Source organism: Rhinolophus hipposideros (assembly GCF_964194185.1).
Source record: "Rhinolophus hipposideros genome assembly, chromosome: 3".
In the NCBI taxonomy this organism is placed as follows: Eukaryota; Metazoa; Chordata; class Mammalia; order Chiroptera; family Rhinolophidae; genus Rhinolophus; species Rhinolophus hipposideros.
In genome coordinates, this window is record NC_138049.1 from 41,043,796 (window position 1) to 41,070,010 (window position 26,215).

Here is a 26,215-nt window from a genome sequence, read left to right on the forward strand (position 1 = left end):
TGGCCGGTCTTCCCATAAGTGATTCGCCGAATTTTGTAACAGAAATCTAGATCGAAGGTCCCCGTAGAAGGCCACCCGACCCCAAAAGTGGGCCACTCTAGTTCACAGAATTTCCGGAGAGAGAAGGCGTCCACAGGCACCCTGTAGCCGTCTGCCCTCCTCCCGAAATTTTGAAAGTTCTTAATAACACAGTCGAGGGGACTCAATCCCCTGGCTTGTGAATTTCCCTGACCCATGTTCGCTTGCGCGCCAAGACAATAGACACTCAGACAACACAGAACACAAAAACAGATCCAGAATCCCAAAGCTGTCCACAAACACGACAGTTGACAGGATTGAGATTGGAGACTGGGGCGGCTGGAGCCCCAATCTGCCCAAACCAGGACCTCGACGGTCGTCACCGTCTAGGCCGTGGACTGGAAGTTCCGCGGCGTCCCGCCTTCCAAACGTCCACCACTCAGGGTACGTACCAAACCAGAAACAAAACAAAACAGGAATGACAGAGGCCTGACTTACCCGGCGCCGCTAGCTAGTTGGTCCGGAGGGAGTCTCCGCTGGTCGTTGATTCAGGAATTTAGGTGGTTATAGGGGAGCCTCTGGGCTCCCTCCAACCTTGAGGAGGGGGCTCCAGGGCATCCCGGTGGCGATCTCGCTGGGGCCTCCAAATGTTACGGAGCGAGTCCCCAAGAAATGACCACGGAGCCGAATTGGACAAATTAACAAGGCCTTTATTACAGATTCGAATCTGGGCTCAAGCCTCCACTGACATAGTAGTGAGCGAGAGCCCTGAGCACTGTTTTCCATCCCTATTTATTCTTTTCTGTTACTTGTCCTTTTTCTGATTTATGTGCCTTGGAGAAAAAAGGGGTGCTGGTTATTATTATTTTTTAAGGGGATGTTTTCAGGGGTAGGTTTCCTTAAGGGAATGTTCCCAGGGGTAAGGGGATGTTCTGCTTATCTTTGCTGCGGCAACAGGATCTGCTTATCTTTGCTGCAGCAACAGGATATCTAGTTTTGGGGTAAGCTTAACTGAGTACATGGTTTTAACGGAAGATATGTTCGGGTGGCCGAAAATTTCCCACGGCACTTTTGCTCTGACCTGCTTATCTTCCATTGTTAGGTAGCTTGCCTAAGCTGAATTGAGGCACGGGGTTGTGTTTTTTCTTTTCTTGACCTCCTTGTCACACTAGGACCCGCCCTAGTAATTCATTCAGAAAGACTTCAGAGCCTACTGTCTCTCCTAGTAAATTAGGAGTGGGAACCCTAATGGAAGGATGGGAAAATGACTACAACTTCCAGAATGCAGTACAACCCAGACCGGCGCATGCTGGGAGCCCTCCCCTTCCGGGAACAGAGGAAAAGCTTTTTTGAATGTGATACTGGAGGCTGAAGTCTTTTGAAGTCGCTGGTTCATTTCTCCGTTCACTGAATCTATGGGTGAAGAGAGGGCCTGCCTTTGTCTTTCAAGCCCGGGAAGGTAATCAACGCCGCTCGCGTATTCCTCTTCCGGCGAGCCAGATGCTGTCAGCTCCGGGCATGTAGAAAGAAACTGAGGGTCCCAGCCCTCATTTCCCAGGCCCAAATCTTTGACCCAGTAAGTGTCTGAGCTTATTTCGTGTCCTGGGTCGGGACGTAGGAGAGGACCTTTGGGCAGACCCGGCCTTGCTGCATTCTGGCCGGTACCGCCTCTCCTTGCATACCCATCCCAGCACTTGTCCCCCGCCTCCTTACAGCTCTCACGCTAAGTGGGAGTTGAAGTGTGTCCTTCTGTGTCTAGCCGGGGCCCAGCCACGGGAATAGAAGACACTCTGGTGTGACGTTCTTTACACTCACGGATTGGGGAAATTTTCTTCTAAAACCGGACTATTTTCACTTCTCTAAAGGGAAATGAGAAAAATAAGGACAGTGTAGGGAGTTCTTATAAAGCTAAATTTATTTAGATGATGGGAATAGTTTCCATATCTTTTTTTTCCCCTATTTGTTTTTAAATAGTCCTCAGCTGAACGATGGTCTGTAGTAGGAAGGTTGTGGCGGTGCTTTTTTAAAACATATTTCTTAGAAAAATCACTTTTTGTCGGTAGCCAGTACTTTTAAGTCCATAAAACTCAAAAATGACTGCTGCTTTAGTACAACTTATTCTATAGACGGAAGCTCAAAGAGGTGATGTGTTTTACCTAAAATTCTGAAACCAGAGATTATAACGCAGTTATTTTAACTCTGGAATCAGTGTTCTTTTCTACTATGCTCACTCTCCTTCTATTCTTTAGGTTGAGAGTACAGCCTCGAGCCTGACCGGGTCCGGGTTCACTTTCTGCCTGTTGTGACATATCTGAGCCAGGGTTTACTCCATGTAGTATTATAATGGTACTTAAATTAATTTGATATGTGTAAAGCTCTTTAACTGTTAACTGCTATTTTTAAGATGTGTTTATTTACCCTCCCCATCATTAACTTTAAGGTTGTGTATTTAGATACATCAGTTGGTAAAACTTCTCTTTGTTTTCTCTTACCTGTTTTTTCTTACCTGAGCAATTTTATAAATGTTACTTTTCTTCTACCTCAGACCAGACACACTTTTTGAAATATTTGAAAAATTATTTTTTTTAATTTGAATTATTACCTTTGTTTTATTGAAACTATAAACTTAAAAGACAGTAGTGAAATTTTGGTTGAAATTTATAAGTTTGTATATTTGAGGAACAGTAGGTACATTGAAATTTTCTTCATCTAAATAATCCAGTTTTAAATAAATTTAATTGTTTCAAATCATTTTATAAAATGCATTTTCTTTTTCTCCAACTCTTTCTAACTTAACATAATATTGTGTTCTTTTCTAGCTACCTGATGTACCATGCTTTCTTGTGATATTTGTGGTGAAACCGTAAACTCAGAACAAGATATGAAGGCTCACCTAATTGTTCACATGGAAAATGAAGTTATATGTCCATTTTGCAAGTTGTCAGGTGTGAATTATGATGAAATGTGTTTTCATATTGAAACTGCTCACTTGGAACAAAATGAACTAGAAAGAAACTTGGAGAGGGTCAACACAAGACAGTATGAAACTTCAGATAACAGGGAGGACAACACCCTACAGTGTAGAATGGAAGTTAATTCAAGTATTCATTCAGCTTGTGCTTCTAATCATCCGAAAATTTCAGCTCAAAGCCTGCCTAAGGATGGTACTTTAAAACATAAAGCCTTTTACTCGGAGAACTTAACTGAGTCTAGAAAATTCCTGAAAAGTAAGGAAAAACAGTGTGACTTATCCAAAATAAAAGGATCAATGTATGAAACAATGTATAGTCCTCCGGATTGTCCATTCTGTGGAAAAATAGAAGATTGTAATCAAGACATGGAAACTCACGTGAAAACAAAGCATGCCAATCTTTTAGACACTCCATTAGAAGGTAAAGTGTTCACTTTATATAACAAGTAACAGTAGTCTCAGAGGCAGATAATAGTAAATGTTCGGCTACATTGAAAGTAGTTTTCTAGGGAGAAATACACTCAGTCCAATTTCTAGAAGGTGTTCTTGTACTTACCACCAACCCAGTGCACTGTCTCAGACGGATTTTCCTTTATTGCGTTCTAGTTTGATTCTATTGTGATTAGAAAACACACTCCTATTATTTCAGTTCTTTAAAATTTGTTGAAACTTGTTTTATGGCCCAAGATAATGGTGTGTGATCTACCTTAGTACAAGTTCCGTGGACATTTGGGCAACAAAGTGTATTCTGGTGGTGTTGGGTGTTTATATATTTATCAGTTAGATCATGTTTTTTGACTGTGTTCAGATCTTCTATTTCCTTGGTAATTTTCTGTGTAGCAGTTCTACCAGTTTTTGAAAAGGGGTTGAAGTCCCCAATTGTAATTGCATATTTGTCTATTTTTCCTTTCATCTCTATCAGTTTTTGTTTCATGTATTTTTTGAGGCTTTGTTGATGCATGCACATTTAGGATTGTGTCTTGTTCTTACTATTGGATTTTAAGAGTAATTTATATGCTTTGGATACAAGTCCTTTACTGATAAAGGACTACGTGTTTTGCAAATACTTTTTCCCAGTCTGGGATTTGTCTTTTCATTCTATTAACAATGTCTTTTGCAGAGCAGTTTTTACTGGTAATGAAGTGCAACTTGATTTCTTTCATGGATTGTGTTTTTGGTGTTGTATCTAAAAACTCAACACGAAACCCAAGGTCACCTTTCATATGTTATCTTACAGAAGTTTTATAGTTTTGAATTTTACATTGAAAGCTATGATTCATTTGAGGTATATTTTGTAAAAGGTGAAAGAAAAGTGTCAAGATTTTTTTTAATTAATAAATGTTATTTTTTAGAGCAAGTTCAGGTTCATAACAAAACTGCAGAGGAAGTACAGAAAGTAGCCATATACCTCAGAGACTCACAACCACCTCCCTATCAATAATATCCTGTATGAAGTGATAACATTTGTCATAATCAGTGAATCTACATTGACACATTGCTATCACTCCAAGTCTGTTTAGATTAGGGTTCATTCTGGTGTTGTATATTCTATAGGTTTTGACAAACGTATAAAGACGTACCCACCACTGTAGTATCCTACAGAATAGTTGCACTGCTGTAAGAATTCTCTCCTCTCCCTCTTCATCCCTAGCCAAACACTGACATTTTTACTGTCTTCATAGTTTTGCCTTTCCAGAACGTCAAAATTTAAATCAGGGGTGTCCAAACTGCGGCCCACAGGCCAACTGCAGCCCACAATCCATTTTTAATTGGCCCGCAGCAAATTCCAAAAATATGTTTAGTTTACTTAAATAAACCAGGTGAGGCAATACGTTCTTCACCTCGAGTGAGTGGCGCAGCTGTTTGTGTATTTTACCGCATATGGCCCTTGGTAAAAAACATTGAAAAAAGTTTGGACACTCCTGATTTAAATCATATAGTATATAACTTTCAGATTGGTTTCTTTCTCTTATTAAATGTATTTAAGTTTTCTCCACGTCTTTTCATGGCTCGATAGCTCATTTCTTTTTAGTACTGAATAATATTTCATTGTCTGGATGTACCAAAGTTTATTCATTCACCTACTGAAGGACATCTGCTTCCAAGTTTATATTATAAATTATAAATAAAGCTGCTCTAAATATCCATATGCAGGTTTTTCTGTGAAAAGTAGTTTTCAGTTTATTTGGGAACCTGGTTACTGCTGTTTAGTTTAACCCTGTTTAGTTAACCCGGTTTGTGTATCTAGTTTTATAAGAAACTGCCAAACTGCCCTCCAAAGTGTCTATCATTTTGCATTTCCACCAGGAATGAATGAGAATTTCCCGTTGCTTTACATCCTTGTCAGCATTTGGTGTCAGTGTTCCAGATTTTGGCCATTATAATATTAATATATATGTAGTGGTATTGTTTTAATTTGAAATTAATAACATGGTGAACATCTTTTCATATGCTTACTTATCTGTGTATCTTCTTTGGTGAGGTGTCTGTGAAGGTCTTTGGTCCATATTTTAATCTGGTTTTTGGTTTTCTTGTTAAGTTTTAAGAGTTCTCTGTATATTTTGTATAACAGATCTTTGTCACATGAGTCTTCTCCATTTATTTAGTTGTTCTTTGATTTCCTTTATCTGAATTTTGTATTTTTTCTCACGTTTTCTCACCATTAACTATGATGTTAGCTGTAGGTTTTTTGTAGATATTCTTTATCAAGACAAAGAAGTCCTTCCCCATTCTTAGTTTGGTGCGAGTTTTTATCATGAATAGGTGTTGGATTTTGTTGAGTGGTTTTTCTGCACTTGATGTGATTTTTCTTCTTTAGCCTGTATGTGATGGATTACATTAATTGATTGATGAGCGTTGAGTCAGCCTTGCTGACTTGGGATAAATCCCACTTGATCAGAGTATAATTTTTATACATTCTTGGATGATTTTTTAATACTTTGTTGAGGATTTTTACATCTCTGTTTATGAGAGATACTGGTCTGTAGTTTTCTTGGTTATCTTTGTCTGGTTTTGTTATTTGGGTAATCCTAGCCTTATAGAATGAATTAGGAAGTATTCCCCTTATTTCTATTTCCTGGAAGAGATTGTAGAGAATTGGTATAATTTCCTTCTTAAGTGTTTGGTAGAATTCACCAGTTAACCCATCTGGGCTTGGTGCCCAGGAATGTTATTAATTGTTGATTCAATTTCTTAGTATATATAGGCCTATTCAGATTACAAGTATCTCTATCTTGTGTGAGTTTTACCTCATTGTGTCTTTCAGGGAATTGGTCCATTTCATCAAGATTATCAAAGTTGGGAGAATAGTTATTCATAAAAATTCCTTTATTTTTGTCTATGAGACATGTGGTGATTGTCCCCTATTCTATTTCTGATATTAGTAATTTGTGTTCACTCTTTGTTAGAGGCTTATTGATTTTATCAGTCTTTTCATTGAAACAGCTTTTGGTTTCATTGGTTTTCCCTATTGATTTTCTGTTTTCAATTTCATTGATTTCCGCTCTGTTTTTATTATTTCTTTCTTCTGCTTACCTTGGATTTACTTTTTCTAGTTTCCTGATGTGGAAATTTAGATGATTGATTTTAGATCTTTATTCTTTTCTGATATATGCAGTCAATGTTATAAATTTCTTTTTAAGCAATGCTTTTGCTGCATTGCACAAATTTTAAGTTGTATTTTAATTTTCATTTAGTTCAAAATATTTGTTAATTTCCCCGGAGATTTCTGTGATGAATTATTATTTAGACATATGTTATTTAATCTCCAAGTGTTTGAGGATTTTCCAGCTATCTTTCTGTTAATTGATTTCTAGTTTAATTGCATTGTGTTCTGAGAGCAGACATTGTATGATTTCTATTCTTTAAATTTCTTAAGGTTTAGTGGCCTAGAATGTGTTTTATGGCCTAACACGGGTCTGTATTGATGGATGTTTTATATGAGCTTGAGCAGAATGTGTATTCTGCTATTGCTGGATGAAATTGTGTAGAGGTGTGAATTATATCCAGTTAATTGATGCTACTTACTATTGAGTTCAACTATATCCTTGTTTTCTGCCACCTAATCTGTCTACTGCTGATAGAGGAGTGTTAAAAATTCTCTAACCATTGTTTTCTCTTTGCAGTTCTATCAGTTTTTGCTTCAGGTATTTTGACAGTCTGTTGTTAGGCTCATACACAATTGAGGATTTTCATGTCTTCCTGGAGTACTAAATCCTTTATTATTATGTAATGCCCCACTTTATTTCTGATAACATTCCTTGTTCTGAAGTCTGTTCTCGCTCAACTTAATATAGCTACTCCTGCTTTTTTACATTTTGGATTAAGGCCAGCATGGTGTATCTTTATCCCTTTACTTTTTTAGTCTACACGTGTATTTATATTTAAAAGTGAATTTCTTGTAGACAACATGTTGGTAGGTCTTGTTTTTTGACCCCCTGTGACAGTCTGTCTTTGAATTGGTGCATTTAGATGATTGACATTTAAAGTGATTATGCCTATAGTTGGATTAATATCTAGCATATTTGTTGTTTTCTGCTGTTACCCTTGTTCTCCTTTTTTTGTCCTGTACTCTTTCTCTGCCTTTTGTGGTTTTAATTGAGCATTTTATATGATTCCATTTTCTCTCTATTGACAAAGACAGTTCATGCATAGTCTTTTCACTCCTACTTGGCCACATAAGCATGGGCCTTCCGCCTGAAACACTTCCTTATCGGGAGCTACAGAGGCCTCACAGCCTGTGCTGGATTTATTCCCTTGTGTGGATATATCTTTCTGTTTCAAACAATAGTGTGTATACTTCTTTGTTCTTCTTAAGTGTGTGTGTGTGTGCATGTAGCATTTGACCAACCTTACTGCTATATCTCTCCCCTTGGGGAAGGGCATAAGGTCTTTCATTCCCCTGCACAAGAAGAGTGTTGGGAGGGAGCCACTGGCCATGGCATACCAGTGTCTAATAATGAAGTTGATTTTGTTCTTTCTCTTCTCTGTGTGTTTCTCTGTTTACTATGAGTAAAGTGTTGTTCTGTCCAGTGCCTAACTGCATTGTTTTCCTTGGTGGTTCCGATACCAAGATGAAGTGTTCGTTCTGACTTCTACTCCTGATAATAGCCAGCAGATGTTGCTTGCTCAACACTCTCCTTTCTTAGCATATCAGTTATACCTCTATTTTTAGTTTTTTTAATGGTTGGCCTAGAGTTTGCAGTATACATTAACAACTAATCCAAGTGTACTTTCAAATAACACTCACTATACCACTGCATGGGTAGTGCAAGTACCTTATAATAACACCAAATTTCTCCCCCCGTCACTTACTCATTTCACATACATGTAAGTATACATATAATACATACATACATGTATATCATAATTGAATACATTGCAGATATTTTTATTTTGAATAAACTTATCTGCTACATCAATTAAGAATGAGAAAAATACAAGTTTTTCCTTTACCTTCATTTCTTCTCTGATGCTTGTCTTTTATGTATATCCATATTTCTGAACTACATCATTTTTCTTCTCTCTGAAGACCTTCTTTTGACATTTTTTTGCAAGCTGTTCTACTGGTAACAAATTACCTCAATTTTTGTTTGTCTGATAAATTCTTTATTTCTCCACTTTTGAAGAGTAATTTTGAAGGATACAGAATTCTAGGTTGGTGGGTTTTTTTCCTCTGGACATTTTAATATTTCACTCCCCTCTCTTACTGCTTGCATGGTTTCTGAGGAAAAGTCGGATGTAATTCTTATCTTTGCTCCTATATAGGTAAGGTGTTTTTTTCCTTTGATCTTCTTGCAAGATTTTTTTATCTTTTATTTTCTGAACTTTGAACATGATATGTCTAGGTGTAGGTTTGTTGTTTGTTTGTTTGTTGGCATTTACCCTACTTGGTGTTTTCTGAGCTTTCTAGATCTATAGTTTGGTGTCTAACATTAATTTAAGGTAAATGCTCAGACGTTATTTCTTCAAATATTACTTAAGCTCCTTTCTTTCTTCTCATATTCCTATCATATGTGTTACGCCTTTTATAGTTCTCCCTCAGTTTGGGATACTTTTTTTTTTTTGGTCTTTTTTCAGTTTTCAGTTTGGGAAGTATCTCTTGTCGTATCCTCAAGCTCAAACATTCTTTCTTTAACAATGTCCAGCCTGCTAATGAGCCCACGAAACATTTCTGCTGGTGCTTTTTTATCTCTAGCATTTCTTTCTTTCTTTCTTTCTTTCTTTCTTTCTTTCTTTCTTTCTTTCTTTCTTTCTTTCTTTCTTTCTTTCTTTCTTTTTTATGATGTTAATTTTATTAACTTTTTACAGCACAAAAAGTATTTTTATTTATATGTATGAAAGTTAAAAAAAAAGCTTTTTCCCCCCATAAAATACAAGAGCAACCAATTTCACAAAATAAAAGTGAAAACTGGGTTTCTTCTTAAATTATTCCAAAGTGGCATCTAGGAATTTAGTTGTTGACTGCTGCTCTGACTCCATGACAAACCAAAGTTTAGAGTCGGTTCTGGTTTTGTTTCCGTTTCTTTCACTAACTGATGCTCATGGATTAAATTCTGGAAATTGTCCATTTGTAAAGCAGGGCTCTGTTTGGATTCCACCAAAGGTATGCTGTTTGGGTTGGATGCTGGAGGGTAAAGCACGATTTGCAGGACCCATGTCAACTACTTAGTATTCATTAAGGTAAAAAAAGTCGTTGTTTCCTCCTTGATATTCCATTCCCGGGAAATCTACTTGGTACTGCAAGATAACTCCAATTCCACCAAATTCTTTCATAAACTGGGATGCTTCTTGTGAATTATCTGAGAGAGTTTCCAATGTAGCTCCAACTATTTTATAATTGTTAGCAAACCATTCCAACAGTGGCATGTTCTCAGCCAGCTTATATTCTTTCCCATCTGTGAAATGAAATTTATCCTTCTCTTGTTCTGCAGTTAGGTATTTTCTCCTTTTCTGTGCCTTGGCAATGAGAAACATATCTCATTGTATCCAAATTTTCATAAACTGTTAGAATCTCTGCAGCTTTCATGTTCAAAGCCTTTAATGTCTAGTCAGCTCCAACACAGTACTTGTCTGTGTCCTCGCTGATTTCATCAAAGTATCGTTGGATTCATTTCTTCTTTTGAATGACTTCACTTTGGAAAGTAAATCAGCAGATAACTTAATACCTTGGCTCCTAGTTTCACCACCACAGGATATATCAACTAACTTTAAGACTTTAGATTGCAACCTCTGATCAAACATACGAGATTGACTTAATTCAGTTTTAAAGTCAGCTGATCCAGCTAAAATGAGTCCAGTCTCATTCACTTTGTTCGCAGAAATAAATAGCTGCACAGCAGTCTCAGCTGCTTTCCATACGTAGTTACTCCACTTGCAAAGCAGGCCTTACATGTATGGATTGATCAGTGCTTTCACTCTGCCCATCCGGGTCCCTCTTTCGTGCCCAGTATTGGCGGTCTTGGTCTTGCAGAGGTAACACTTCTTCTGTCCTGGACACGTACCTATTTGCCGGCAGTGCTGGTTGATGCATCCAGCTTTTTGATTTCCTGCTCCATACTAGGTAGTATGATCCCCAGTTCCTAGCTTTCTGCTGAATGCTTGACTTGTGCATCTCACCATTTAGTTTGGAAAGGGCTAAGAATTTAGCCTCTAAAATTCGTATCTGGACTGGCCCCTACATACCATTTTAACTTTTCTTTCAACTTTGCTTGTTTTGAGTACAGATATGAATGTTTGTAATATTTTCTTTTATTACAGTGGTAAGAAAGGTTTGTGCTTATGCTCAGTCTTCCATCTTAACCCTAGAAATAAAAAACAACAACTTTAAATCAATTTACAAAGAGCTTTTATTTATTTAATAAGGTTTCTGGATGGTAGACAATCTTTGACTTGGGGTAAAAAAATTACAAAGTTTTAAAAATAAAACCAGTTGAATTATATCTCTAATACAGATTGTGACCAACCACTGTATGACTGCCCTATGTGTGGACTCATCTGCACAAATTACCATATTCTCCAGGAACATGTAGACTTGCATTTGGAAGAAAGCAGTTTTGGACAAGGTATATTTATATGTTTAAAAATAAGAATGTCATGACTTAACTTCTACTTCCTAGGACACATATCTAATTTTTAGATTAGTGATACATAGAGAAAAAAAAGCATACTGGTTAAAAATAAATCTATACCTTTAAAGAATTCTAATCTAGCTTCAAGTTTTTTTAGAAGTCGTTTTACAGAAAAATTGTGCAGGATGAACTATTGTGACCAGCAATTGAACTACAGTTGTACATCCAGTGTTTTGCCCCTGACTGCCAGTATTTAGTAGACAATGAAATATTGTGCAATTTTTTCCTTCTTTTTTTTAAAACTAAAGTTTATTGGGGTGACAATTGTTAGTAAAGTTACATAGATTTCAGGTGTACAATTCTGTAATACATTATCTGTATCTCACATTGTGTGTTCACCACCCAAATTGTGCAATTTTTAAAAATCTGTTTGATTTGGAAGTTGAGGCCATTCTTTCAGCAGTTATAAGTAACTGAATTTAGTATCTGGTGGGCAAAAATTGTTGAACTAGGCAGTTGCCATATGACACATACAAAAAATAATGTGAACTACATGACTAAAAAGTTTCTCAAGTGTATTTCCAGCTGCTTGCCAAGATTCTTCTATGCATATTACCACTTACTAGTTTTATGTAACTCTATAAAAGTTTTCCTCTTCATATATATGTATTTTATTTTTTTGATGTGTTCACTTACTTTAATAACACTACATTTACCATGTTGTCACCATGCAATGTAAATTCAGGTTACATAAGAGAATTTCAGAAGTACAGTAAAGCCTTCTATAGTACACCAAAATTTGTGTATATCTGACCAGCTTACTCATAAATCATTAATCACTTCTATTATAGGTAATTTGTTTAGCCTTACATGTATAATTCTTACAGGGACAATAAACATACTGCACACATTTAAAAAGTGTTTTCCATTATTTGCATTAGCACTTAAAATACATGTTTCTATTTCAAGATGACATAAAACTACTCTACTAAACTACTCTAACAGCAGCAAAAATATAATTCTGTAATTACAAAAGAGCTAATCTGGGATCCATAATTAAATTATTTTCATGTTTGCAAGTATGATGCTGAAATAAATACTACCTTCTAGCAGCCCTGCTATCAGCATTTTAGGTTTGGCTTAAACACACAAACACATAACATTTTCAGTTGTGGGGAGGCTTGTAACATTGCATGCCATGCAGTCTTCTGAAAGGGTTCTTCAAAAGCTGACCAGCCCTAAAAACTGAAGTGCTCATTCAGGCAGGCAGAAAAAAAGTTAAATTAACAGGGGCAAATAGGATTCCTCCATAACATCAAAAGCATATGATATTCTGCAACTGGGAGTACTTCAGAATTGGCATGTTGTCCTCTTTAGAACTACTTATATCAGAAGAGTTTAACAAGGTGGACATTTTACCACTATCAAGTGTATTTAAAAGTGACATGTTTCTTATGTACTAAATGACTCTCCTGAACGACGTACTTCGTGAACTAGTCACTAGTAATTTAGTCACAAGGCAAAACAAGCCTGTAAGAAAGGAAGCCAATATTCCAATTACCATGTTATTGTCTGACCCACCCAAATGCTGTATTTTCAACACAAACATAACCTCAATATAAGATGTCTTACTATAGCAAGTATCACCAACCACACCGAGACAGCATCTCCTAAGGTTTAGGTTTGGCCCAGAGTTCCCGATACATGGAATATCCCAAAGCAACGGGTCATTGCTCTCACAACAAAGCTTTGAGCTGCCCTGCGCATGTGGATGTTTTGGTATTTCCCCTGCTCTTTAATTTATGTAATCCATACGCAACAATTGCTGCAAAATCTGCCATTCTGATGGGGACAAATGGTGCCTCTTTAGCTTTTCAAATAAGTTTAGATCCCTAATCTTAATCATATGAAGAAAGAGAAATATCTGTGTCAGTTAACATAGTAATTGAAGAATCTTCAAAGGACAACAGGCTTTCTCAAACTTCAACTGGCGTTTGACCCCCCGCCTACATGCGCCCTCTGGCCAGCTTCTCTTTCTTTCCCTATATTTTTAATGTGGTATTGTTTTAAGAAATCATTATGGCATCTTAGAAGTGGAACGATCCTATATGAGTTTCACAATCCCAAAGAAACAAATATAAAGCAGACCCTAAGAGAAACCAGTTGTGTTCTGCTGGATTTCAGTTTTTCTGGTACTTAGACATTACCTGTTAACCCTGGGCTCTTTTGTGTTCTAGTGTCAGTGGGCCTAGTAGCAGTCAGTGATCTCTATGGACAGGATTACCTGTTCACTCAGCCAAATCTCAAGATAAGAGTTACTGTAGCAAAAATGGAACAGTCTTCTACTCTGTTGGTTCTCTACTAACTACTGTGGAAGAATAACCCTCTGAAGCTCAATGTCTGATAATTTTTTCTTTGTTTATGATAGGCTTTGTATGGCTACATAAATTATTCTGTAAGCAATAATGAGTAATGAGAGAAAGATTCGGTCTGGATATCACTGTAGATAGTCCCAAGTACACTGAAAATCAGTTGTGAATTGCGTATCTCCAATAATGGAAGTGGGGACCAAACGGGAACATATAGCAGAGGCTGAGAGATTTGAAAGGAAAGAATATTCAAAGACACAATTAAACCATCCAATTGGGAGATCAAGGAGACAAGATACTGGCCAAAAGCCACTGACTAATGGATCTATGGGACACTGGGTAGAGTGGAAACGGCCTGCTGTTGCAGAGTTGTACTATTTGTTTGGGGCCAGACTCTTAAGTTATGACCTAAAACCTATGCTTTGCAAACATTTTTATGCTCTTTATTACCCTCCCATGTCCACCATTCAGTATTTCTTTAAAAAAACCCATCTGCCTGATTTGTGTTAATGAGGAGTACCAGTGAGGGTGTTACTAAATTTCTCTTAAGTTCTGGTTTCTTCAGTAGTTAATGATACCTAACTTCCTAAGGTTATTGTAAGGATCCAAATGAGATAATGAAAAGTGCTTGCCACAGCCTGAATACTCAGTGAATATTAGTGATTTAAATGGAGATTATACCCTTACAGAAGCAGTTTAAGTTCTGCTAGATTTATATTCATTGTTTCCATGACATCATAGATATGAATGACAAAATAACAATATTTATTCCATTTTAAAAATACGTGTTTACATATAATAAGTACGTTTTGATTTCAATAGTTATTGTATTCTAAACATGAAAACTATCTGATAGGAATGGATAGAGTCCAGTGTTCTAAAGATCTAGAATTGGCTCGCCAGCTTCAACAAGAAGACAGAAAGAGAGCTGAAGAATCAAGACAAGAAATGGAAGAATTTCAGAAGCTGCAGGTACATAGATTAATAACAGTTACCATGTTCTAGTTTGGCAGAGTTCTTACTTTTGAAACATGCCTATTATATTTGTCCTTGTTATTATACAAAATATTTTTTACATAGGAGAAAAGAAAATTGTTTTTTTTCTAAGTCTTCTTGCCTTACATAATTTTGAACATTATCAATACAAAAAGTTTCCAATATTAAGGGAATTTCTTATGTAACTTTGCAAGTTAATTGTTTAGATCTCAGAAACTTTTCCATAGAAGCTGTTTTATACCTATTGTTTGAGTCTGTTCATTGTGCAAAAACATAGTTCATTTACTACGTAGAATGAATGCCTGAATGAACTATGCAGTAAGTAGGACGTTGTACTCTAGCCCGGGAGCCAAATAACGAGTAGTAACAGGTTTCCTTGAAAAAATCAGCAGTTCGTTCAGAATTTATTTACCTTTCACAGGAAGGTAGATAAGTTTAGTAGGAAGACAGGATTCTCTACTTTCCCTACTACAAGGAAAACGAGTCTCTTGCCACACTGATTTATAGAGTAGGTCTATTACTAACTCAGGGATTTTGTGTGTGTGTGATTTATTTTTTATAAAAATCTTTTTGACCTGTATAAAAGTCTATAGACCAGTGTGTTTTAAATGCATTTCCAGAATATTGAAACTGGTAAGTCCGTTTCCTCATTGAGTTAAAGGGACATAAAAATAAGTCATTTGTTTTTATGTTCATCAGCGACAATATGGTTTAGATAATTCTGGAGGGTACAAACAACAGCAACTCCGAAATATGGAGAAAGAAGTAAATAGGGGAAGAATGCATCCATCTGAATTTCATAGAAGAAGAGCTGATATGATGGAATCACTAGCTATTGGTATTGATGATGGAAAAACAAAAACTTCTGGTGAGTACTTAAACATCAAAATCATGGTTTTAGTCTTCCATACATCATTGAAGTAATAATCAGAATTATTTGAATTTTGCTTAATTTCCATAATCCACAGTTTATAAAGATTTAGATAAGACAATATGTTCAAATAATTTTTTTAAATGTGTTGTTTTGAAACTTCTAAACTTCTATTTTTACAGTAAATAATTCACTTAAAAAAAAACTTCACTGTTGTATTAGTTTCAGGTATACAAAACAATGTAATATTTAGACATTTACATCCATCACAAAGTAATAACCTCCCCAATCTCCTACCCCTCTGACATTGTATATAGCTGTCACAATTCCACTGTCTCTATTCCCTATGCTGTACTCCACATCCCGTGACTACATATATATTTAATTATAGTTGATATTCAATATCATTCAGTTTCAGCTTCACTTTTATATTATGTTAATTTACTTGGCATTTAAAAATGAACCTTTCAGAAGTTTTTATTGAGTGCTTATTATGTTTTAGATGAATGCTGTCTAATAGAAATATAAGTGAGCCACAATTTTCCATAGTCACATTAGAAACCATAAAAAGGACCAGGTGGAATTAATTTTAATATTTAAATCTAGTATATCCACAATATTATTTCAACATGTGATCAACATTGAAAACTACTATTGAGATATTTTGCAGTCTTTGTACATTCTTCAAAGTCCAGTGTGTATTTTATACTTTACAGAATATCTCGATGTGCACAAACCACATTTCAAGTGCTCAGTAGCTACATGCATGTAGATAGTGGCTACTATATTGTTCAGAACAGTTTTAGACACTAAGACCTTTTTTACCGGGGGTGCCAAAAACATGTATACAAGTGGACACTTTGGTCAGCGTTGCTCAAGCAGTAGTTTATGGTAATCAAAAGTGTCTGGACGTTGATGGTAACCACTTTGAGCACCTCTGTAATTGCAGAAGTCAAACGTGACTTGTATTCATCTTTTGTTATCAGTATATATTGAGTATTACAATTTTAATACAGTTTTCCTTTCTTAAAATGTGTATACATTCTTTTGGTACCCTCTGTATGTACTTTAATAGGGTATCATTTTACTGTCAAACATTCTCTTGTGTAATGTTACATTTTTCTGGATGAGGTAATTGTGACTTAAGAGAGGCTAAATTACTTTCCCAAAGTATGGTTACATAGCTAATAATTGGCTCAGTTAGTGTTTACAATCAGTTTTTTGCTTTGCTCTGACGAGTGCCTTTTTTCCTGAAGTTTTTAACTGATGAATGCCTTTTTTCCTGAAGTTTCTAACATTTTTAAAAGTATATCTATCAGTGTAGTAAAAAAACAAAAAGCAAAGAAAACTTATATGGAAACAGCTTTGATCCCACTACCCAGCTTTTTTGAATCTTAATATTTTAAACCTGTAAAACCTTTCATACATATATTAAACCCCTTGTGTACCCCTCTCTGATTCTAATCTCTCCTCCTCCTCTACCAAGGGAACCATTATATTAAATTTGGTATTTATCCATCTCATATATGTTTTAATATTTTACCATATATGTAAGTTTCCATAAACAATATGTAATAGTTTGTGTTTGAACTACATAAAAATTGTTTTACAGTAGGTATGCTCTAATTTGATTTGCTCAAATATATTGAATCTTATAGTTGTATGCCATTCGTTTTGACTGCTGTATAGTATATTTCCTTGGATGAATTACACACAACTTAATTTTCTGTTTTCATGTTGACAGACATTTAGGGTTTTTCCAGTTTTTCACTCTCATAAATTATGAACAGGTCTCCTTCAAGAGTTTGTCTCATATTGCATCCAGAACTGGAAGTACAGTGCTAAGTTAAAGGGCATGTGCATCTTTAACTTTGTTAATGTTATTGTGAAACTGTTTTCCAAAATGGTCATAATCTACTTTTGCATCAGTATATTTTCACTCACACTTTGTATGGTCACACTTTGTATGGTGACACTTTTTAATTTTTGCCATTTAATACAGTATGAGATGATAACATTTCTTAATTTGCATTTCCCTGATTACTTCTGATGTAGTTTCTTCAGTAAATATCCTATTCCCTTCCTCTGTCCTTTCTCTATTGGATTTTTTTTTCTTATTAATTTGTGGGAGTCCTGTAAGTATTCGGGATTCTAATTCTTCGTTGATTAAATGAGGTGCAAATATCTTCTTCAAGTCTGTAATTTTGCCTTTAAATTTTGTACATGGTGTCTTTAATTAGTTTTAAATTTGAATATTATCACATTTCTCCATCTTTCCCTTTATTTGTGTCCTAAGTGTCTTGTTTAAGAAATTTCCCCATCTTTTGAGATCAGAAACATATTCCTTTATATTATCTTTAAATATTTATACGTTGCTTTTCATATCTTGACTTTAATCCACTTGGAATTTTTTTATATGTGTGAAAGAGGGAGGAAAAGAGAGAAAGAAAAGGTATGGTTCAAATATTTTCCCTTTATTTATAATAATACTCAGAGTTCTTATTGTTTGTATATCTCAGTACCATTTAATGAATCTATACTTTTGCCACTCATTTGTAGTACCATAAGTCATATATTTTCATATATCCATGGGTCTGTTTCTGAAGGCTAACTTTATACTTCTTTAAGGGTCTCCACGTAAAAAGTTTCGATGTGGAATGGGAGATCCCAGCAAATGTATAATATGATTCATTAGGGTATTCAGAAAGAAAATATTAGAACTTCTGTTTGTTTTTAATTCATGTCATCCTTTAATTTCTATTTGCCCATGTATTTTAGAGTTACTATAGAATATACTAATGTATATATAATTTAAAATAAATATATCTGTAAAAGATTATAGAACACTGCCCTGTAAGATACTGTGTCCTTTTGCTAAGCTGCCTTGAAAGTGAGAAATGATTGCTTTAGTGGCAAAGCAGACGTGAACTAAGGTTATATCAGTAAAAAGATAAAGATGGAATTGATAGGATTTAGATGTGGCGCTTGAAGGACAGATTGATATTAGAAATATATTAGACAGCCATAGAAAGATGATAACTAATCCTTCTAAGTTTCCTAAATCTCTTTTGTACTTTAGGAATTATTGAAGCGCTTTATAGGTATTATCAGAATGCTGCCACAGATGTGAGGCACGTGTGGCTTTCCACAGCGGTGGATCACTTTCAGTCATCTTTTGGTGACAGAGGTTGGGGTTGTGGTTATAGAAATTTCCAAATGCTCCTTTCATCATTATTACAAAATGATGCTTACAGTGACTGCCTGAAAGGTAGGTGAAATACAGTACTTTGAACTTGTCATTTGATAAAGTACATATGATATGGAATGAATTGATATGTAGTAGGCACAATTAATTAATAGCTGTAATGAAGAAGTATTTTGGTGGATATTTGCGTTAAAAACATGAATTCTGTTTGGAGGAAGAGAAACTGATACAATAGAAGGTGTCAGGAATAATTGTTTAAAAACTGTATTGTAGGTTCCCGTAGAGTGTATGGTGTTATGCTAAATGATATTCTTGAGCACTTTAGTAACTGTAATGTAACATGTTTGCTTGTATGATTTTAGGTATGTCAGTTCCTTGTATTCCAAAAATTCAGTCTATGATTGAAGATGCTTGGAAGGAAGGTTTTGATCCTCAGGGTGCGTCTCAACTTAATAACAAGTTACAGGGAACAAAGGCCTGGATCGGAGCATGTGAAGTATATACACTTCTGACTTCCCTAAGGGTAAAGTATGTACCTAAAAAGCCAAGTTAATATTATTGTCATATCTGGAAGGTTTTATTGTTTTTTTTGTTTTGTTTCGTTTTTCTATCAAAATGATAGTTAAAAAATAAAATTTAAGTGGCATTGAAAGGCTTATGATAACAACCAGCTACTCATACCCTTTCTCAAGCACCTCTCTATTCGCAAGTCCTTTTTCTCAGAGGCAACTGTCACTTCCCATGTTTTTAAATAATATGCTTTCATGGCTTTTTCTTGGTTCATCAGTTTTAGACATTGACTATTGCATTCCCCTCACATCTCCCACCTGTTCACCCTCAATCCTTCTAACATGGTTGAATCTCAGTTTTTATGAAGTTAAAAGTCAGAGTTTTCCATCATGACTGTAAATATTACTCATTGCTGGTTTTATTTTCTTTCCTGAAGGTTTTAACTTTTTTGTCTTTGAATTAAGAATTACCTTTCCTTTTCCCTTTTGCTATTTGACTGCATCAATAACTTGGTCTCAAGTTATTACAGACACGCCACTATTGTGTAACCTGAGGCTCTTCTTGTTCCTGGACATCTCTGTCTAGAAGCTGTCAGCCCTCTTCGCTCTAGCCCAGATCATGTGCCTTTTAGATCCCCTCCGCAGCTATAATCGCAGGGCATGTCTTCATTGTTTCCTTGAATTTGAGACTGGTTTTTCCTGGATTCCATGACTTTCTTTATTTTTGGACTACTCTCTTTTGCTTGAACACTTCCTTCATTAGCTTCCTAAAAACTTTCAGAGAAAATAAATAGGTTGTACACCCAGGAATGAAAATCAGGTGGCATCTTCCATTCTCAATAGTAATACTGATCCAGCTATGTTAATGGAAACTTTGCCTTTAAGCTTCATGACTCTGTATTTCCTTTTGTTTGTTTCTATTTAGCCAGTGTTTTACATCATTTCTACCATATTCATTGATTAGATTCAGAGGTAAAAATGTATCTTAAATTATAAATAGAAAACCTAATATGTGTATAATAACTTTCTTGAATTATTTAAATTGAAAGGATGTTTTAAGGAAAGGACATTTTCCATCTAAAATACCTGAAGTATCCAGTTTTTCTTGGTAACTGCAAGTTTAGTTTTTCAAGAAAGCCTTTTGGTAGCTGACACTTGAATTTGTTTACTAGTTATTTAAGTGTCTTCTTTTTGCTCTCTATGAGTTACACTCTAGGGTGCTATTCAAATTCTAAATTTAAACATGCAGTCAACTGCTAACCCAACAGCACTGTTTCTACTTTTTAACAATTTATTCAAAAGTTCATTTGACATTTAAAATTTAATAGTGATCAGTTTGAAAGTTATCAACATTAAACTTACTGAGGCTAAAGAGAGCAACCATTACAATTTGAATGTATTGGGAAATTTTATTGCCAAGAGAGACAAGGACAGGATATCTGCACTATAAAGTGAAAATAAAGGTTTTTAAAAATAGTTTTGTTTATTCAAGACTGACTTCTTCTTGAGGAAACGATGCTACCAGGCCTTGTGCCAAATAGGAGATGGATGTATAGATGGGGATACAGACAGGTTTTTGTATGATTTTTACAGGTATTCTTTTCTTGTCTATTATTGGAATTTGAAAGCACTGACAGGAAAAATAATCAGGAGATTTTTGATAGATATTAATAGCTGTTGAGGAATTAAAATTAGAAGTCGGCTTCTCATTGTTTATCAGGTTTAGAGGCTTTAGAATAAAAGCTGTGTCTCAGGTTATACATAGATGAGTTTTAAAAATCAAGTATGATCCTCATTTATTTTTCATGCAGCTTCTATTCTATTTCATTACTATTCATGTCAGAAAAAGTAACTTAGGTAAGTCATCTACCTTATTATGAAGTTATTAAAATAAGGATTTTTTCATAAAATGACAGTTTTCCAGATAAAGAATAAAATTTGTGTTTATTTTCTTAGAAAAATGATGAGATAAAATTAGTTCTAAACTAAGAGTTTTTGATTTTGATAACTCCACTGATGAATATATTTTTTATAATATTCTCTAAATAATCCATTTTATCAATTTTTATAGGTGTCATATTATTGATTTTCACAAGTCAACTGGTCCTTTGGGTACACACCCTCGCTTATTTGAATGGATATTGAATTATTATTCTTCAGAAAGGGAAGGGAGTCCAAAAGTAGTGTGTACATCTAAACCTCCCATCTATCTTCAGCATCAAGGTTAGTATAACACAGATAATAAGTTTAACTTTAAGAAAATATCTTTGTAAGACAACTGATTGGCTTTTGCTTTAGGACAGGTTGAGACTCTGATAAGGTAAGGGAGAGGAGGGGAGTATTGTGACAATAGTCTGTCTGATTTTCACAGCTACATTTTAATTATAATACATTCCTGAGTAATGAAAGATGATTAATAATCCTGGCATCTTCAGGGCCGCCTGGTCCACTTTCTTTATTGTTCATCCTTTACTTTTTTCAGGTCTTTACCCATGTGTCACTTCAGTAACACCTTACATGATTACGTTATTTAAAATTTCATCGTATTCCAACCCCCAACCCTGGCATTTCTTATCCCTCTTCCTGTTTTATTTTTTGTTTTCTCTAACACAGTGTGTATTTTGCTTATTTTTCTTGTTCATAGAGTATTTCTTCCTATTCGAATATAAGCTCCATGAAGGCAGGAATGTTTGTTCTGTTTGCTTCTGTATCACTAACTGCCTGGAATAGTGCCTATATATACATATTTGATAAATTTTTTTAGATGGATAATTTCGATTGACAAGAATAAGGAGAAGTAAATGTTAGAAATTTCATCATTTAGGAATACAAGCTATAAAGCTCTCCATTGACATTCTAGTATGTATAAATTTACTTTTTTTTTTTTTACCTTTTGGAACCATGAGAATTTTGTTCAGTGGTCGGTAAATTTCAAATCCTTTCATTTGAGGTAATTTGAATAAGGAGGAACAAGGGATTAGGAAAGAAAAACTAAAATATATGACACAGTAAGAGTAGAATTTTTTGTAATGAAGCCTTTAGAAAACTAAAATTGAACAAAAGAAAACTGAGGGTTAGGAAGTAGAACCTAAACTCTTGTGTCTTAGGAATGAGAGAACTCAGATATCTCCATGTCAGAGGCACTGACTCACTGTATTTATATTCTAAACACACATTTGAGCACACACTATATACACAAAGAGAGTATATAGTGTATGTGTATAGTTACTTATATATGTATGTATAGCCATACATATACATATATGTATCTATAACTTTTATTTTTTGATAGGTCATAGTCGAACAGTTGTTGGAATTGAAGAGAGGAAAAACCGAACATTATGTTTACTAATATTTGATCCCGGATGTCCTTCTCAAGAAATGCAGAAACTATTAAAGCAAGATATGGAGGCCAGCAGTCTCAAGCAGCTTCGGAAGTTTGTGGGAAATTTAAAACATAAGCAATACCAGATAGTGGCAGTAGAGGGTGTTCTTACTTCAGAGGAGAAAGTTGTAAGTATCTAAATATTTATTATGCTTCATAAACAAATTTAAATTTTTAGTTAAAACCAGTATTATCCCTTTGTATATCCTCACACTATATTCTATATCATTAAATTGGCAAAGATATTTTGTTTTTATGTTATTTAATTTCTGGAATGGACGTCTTTAAATTTCAAATAGTCCCTAACTACTTTCAAATACTTTACTCAGAGCTTCTTAAAACTACTTAGTTTTGTGAAAAGTAATTTGTTTTTTTGTCTCAATACATTTTATTATTACTTTTTAAAAAATTTATTGGAGTGACAATGATTAGTAAAATTACATAGGTTTCAAGTGTACAATTCTGTAATACATCATCTATATATCACATTGTGTGCTCACCACTCAGAGTCATTTCTCCTTCCATCACCATATATTTGACCCCCTTTTCCCTCTTCTACGACTCCCTTCCCCCTTTACCTTCTGGTAACCACTAAATTTGTCTGTGTCTATGAGTTTTTGTTTCTTTGTTGGTCTTGTGCCTTTGTTGCTTTCAGTGTTATATCCCACATCTGAGTGCAGTCAGACTTTTTCTCTCTGAATTATTTCGCTTAGCAAAATAATTTAATTTTTAATGTCAAGTGAATGATGAAAAATGGCAACTGTGTGTAACATAAATGATAAGAAAACCTAAATCATATTGGTCTTATAATTATTGTGTATGAAATGTGATTCATGTGATTTCAGAGGCTCTATGTTGTGTACTTGGATATACACAGTTCTAGAATTTAACTTCAATACAGTTGCCTCTTTATCCCTTGCAGTTAAGTGATCAGTGATACATTATACAAAAATTTTGAGGAATTGAAAACCCTTCACTTGGTGTAAAGAAGCTGTGTGGTAGCATATCAAGTCTAGAAAGAGTACAGTTCTCGGAATTTTAAAGGAAAAAAATGTCCCTATTAGAGTACTTCACATTGATTTGTTTCTCTCTAAAGAGAGAAGAGACAGAGGACTAAAGAGGAGCATTTATGGAGAGTAAGGATCATGGGGGAAAGGACAAAAATTGTTTGAAATGAGAGATAGAGAGCTAGGGTAATCTTTTTAGTCTCACAACTTGGGATATAAAGGCAAGGATTGTTTAAAAGGTTATTCAATTTAGTTATGATACATTAAAGATTTTTTTTGCGATGACTTAAATGCCAAAATTGCATTCATTTTTTTTCACCTTATTATTAATATGGCTGAATAAAGTCATAGGTTAATTTTAATTATTATAAAATACAAAGATGCTTATTTACCAGTATACAGATAACTTTTGAGAGCATAGGTGGGTTAAATACTATCATAGAGTCTAGCAGAACATTTAATTAGCTGTTATCTTTGGTTTGGGAAACAAAGACCTTGTTGATGGTGTTAGAATTCTAAAAATGAACATTTGTTACTGTTCCCTTTTTTTTTTCTTTTTTGAGTCATGGAAAGTAGCTGTATCTTTAGCCATAAGAATCAGAATTGGCTGACACTGTACAATACTGCCAGATAGAGAAGGAATAATAATTATAATATGATTATAATTGCATTATAGGTCTTCGAATAACATCATTTTGTTTAACATCAATTTGTTATAACGTTCATGAGATACTACAGGAACTTCTTTCATGTTTATATCAATTAGCCTATGATAAAATTGGTTTTGTTATATATCATTTCACTTAAAGTCACAGAATCCATCGACTCTATTAAGTGAGGACTTACTGTATTAATACTGTGTTTCCCTGAAAATAAGACCCTGCCAGACCATCAGCTCTAATGCATCTTTTGGAGCAAAAATTAATGTAAGACCCAGTATTATATTATAACATTAATTATATCATATCATATATCATATTATGTTATTATTATACCCGGTCTTATATTAATTTTTGCTCCAAAAGACGCAGTAAACTAGGTCTTATTTTCAGGGAAACATGGTACATGTTAGTTAACACTTGTATAATGCTTACTTTCTACTAGGTGCTATCCTAAGCACTTCACATATATTAATTTAATCTACACAACTGCCCTATAAGATAGGCACTGTTTTTCCCATTTTCCAGATGTGGATGCCTATTCTCAGAGAAGTTGTTATATTCCTAAAGTCACACAGCTACTAAGTATGAGTCAGGATTCCACTTCAGGCAACTTACATCCAGAGCCTTGCCCTAAGGTACTTCTTCTGTGAGGATAAAAGGCTCATAGTTTCATGTTTGCTAAGCTTTTGTGTGAACAAGTTCACATTTATTGTTGAAAAGGTAGGATATTATATGTTGAAAAATGAAAAAAATCTTGCCAGTTTAACATAACATTGTGTTTGCATATTGCTTGAAACCCTTTGTTGTTGTTTTTTCTTTCTAAGCTTCTGTGTCTTTCAGTTATTCTGTCCTTTTTAACAGTGCTTTATACATTGTAGGAGTTCAGCAAGTATTGATGTACTGATTTATCTGCAAACCATCAGATAGAAATCTGCAGCTTTAAATAAGGGCAGAAGAGGGATTTTACTTTTTTGTTGTTTTTAAAGCTCATTTTTAAAACATCTTTTTCCTCCTAAGTGATAATTACAATTTTAATTGTAGAAACAAATTTTGTATTTTAAAGTATCCCAAAATATAGATATTTATAGATGTTTTATGTTTTGTTCATCATATTTGGACTTAAATTAATTATAATATTTTAATAATCATGCAGCTGTCATTCAAGGAGAGCAAGCAGTTCTTCAGAAAAATTTTTTTTATCTTGGCAACTGTCTTATAATTACCATAAGACATTTATTTTTTCCATATATGTTTTTTGAGTATTAATTCCAAAGTCTGTTCTTAATCTTGGAGCACTTATTTTACAAAATATCTCCTAAACAAATTCAGTCGAATAAGAAATACAAATCTACTTAATAGCCATGTTCTTCAGTTCCTTTCACATTTTGATATGTAGTTAAATTACATCACTGCATTCTTTGTTTTCCACTCTATAATCCTTATACTCTTAACCTGATTTAGCTTTGTTTTAATTTAGCTTGGTATAATATGCCTTGATTTGTAAGTCAAGTTGTAAAAATAGTACAAACGTTTAAGTTTTTTAAGGCCATAATTAAGAAGATGATTTTTTTATAGGTTCTGTTCATAGCCCTCTCTCTCTATTTCTCCTTTGCTCTGTTTTCACCGTCTCTATCTCTCTGACTTTGAGCAGCATTTTTATTTTTGACTCATTAGTACATAAAAAGTGAAATTTTCTTTTTACTTCTCTCTGTTTTGTCTTTATCTAGAATTTTATTTAAGTTTTTTATGGCTTGTCTTTAAAAATGTTTATTCCTATTTTCCTAAATTCAGAGTTGTGATTTTACTTAAAGAATTTTCATTATTTTGAAAAATTTCCAGATTTTATCTTTTAATGTTAGAATGATAATAAGTATTCTAATTAATTGATTTCTTGTTTACAATTAACAATTTTTTAAAAATTCTTTTTCAAGGCCAGGAAACAAGCTTCTCAAGTCTTTACAGCTGAGAAGATTCCCTGAAGAATTAAGCATTTCAGTGATTGTGGGATTTTATTTTCCAAATTCTGATATTAAACTCCTTAATACAACTTACGAATCTGAACTCTCTAAATACTCAACTTTTAGTTTCTAAAATGTCTAAATTATACCTTTAGTGCTGATTTAGTAATTATTCCAATAAAATAATCTTATTTT

General features: G+C 34.4%; 1 protein-coding gene and 1 pseudogene across 7 annotated transcripts; one reads left to right on the forward strand and one right to left on the reverse strand.

Moving 5' to 3' along the window:
* Positions 1 to 1,348: 1,348 nt before the first annotated feature.
* ZUP1 (zinc finger containing ubiquitin peptidase 1) lies at positions 1,349 to 26,215 on the forward strand. 6 transcript variants are annotated; one of them, XM_081044339.1, is made up of 10 exons: positions 1,349 to 1,594; positions 2,838 to 3,410; positions 10,942 to 11,052; positions 14,284 to 14,399; positions 15,123 to 15,291; positions 18,374 to 18,562; positions 18,862 to 19,027; positions 21,080 to 21,231; positions 22,301 to 22,521; positions 25,994 to 26,215. In XM_081044339.1, exons 2-10 carry the CDS (start codon positions 2,852 to 2,854, stop codon positions 26,039 to 26,041), a joined length of 1,731 nt encoding a protein of 576 aa, XP_080900465.1. In that variant the 5' UTR covers positions 1,349 to 1,594; positions 2,838 to 2,851; the 3' UTR covers positions 26,042 to 26,215. The 6 variants fall into 6 exon arrangements, with proteins under 6 accessions (XP_080900465.1, XP_080900466.1, XP_080900469.1 ...); XM_081044340.1 differs by having other exon boundaries at positions 1,353 to 1,477; XM_081044343.1 differs by lacking the exon at positions 18,374 to 18,562 and having other exon boundaries at positions 1,353 to 1,594.
* Positions 12,579 to 13,112, reverse strand: LOC308495858 (HIG1 domain family member 1A, mitochondrial-like; annotated as a pseudogene). Its single transcript has one exon. The product of its transcript is annotated as an HIG1 domain family member 1A, mitochondrial-like (transcript).

Bases quoted from the DNA above. Each gene is read 5' to 3' on its own strand.
- ZUP1 (XM_081044339.1), top strand. From the start codon at position 2,852: ATGCTTTCTTGTGATATTTGTGGTGAAACCGTAAACTCAGAACAAGAT. The intron at 14,400-15,122 runs GTACATAGATTA...TATGTTCATCAG, and splicing joins AAGAATTTCAGAAGCTGCAG to CGACAATATGGTTTAGATAA. The intron at 15,292-18,373 runs GTGAGTACTTAA...TTTGTACTTTAG, and splicing joins TGGAAAAACAAAAACTTCTG to GAATTATTGAAGCGCTTTAT.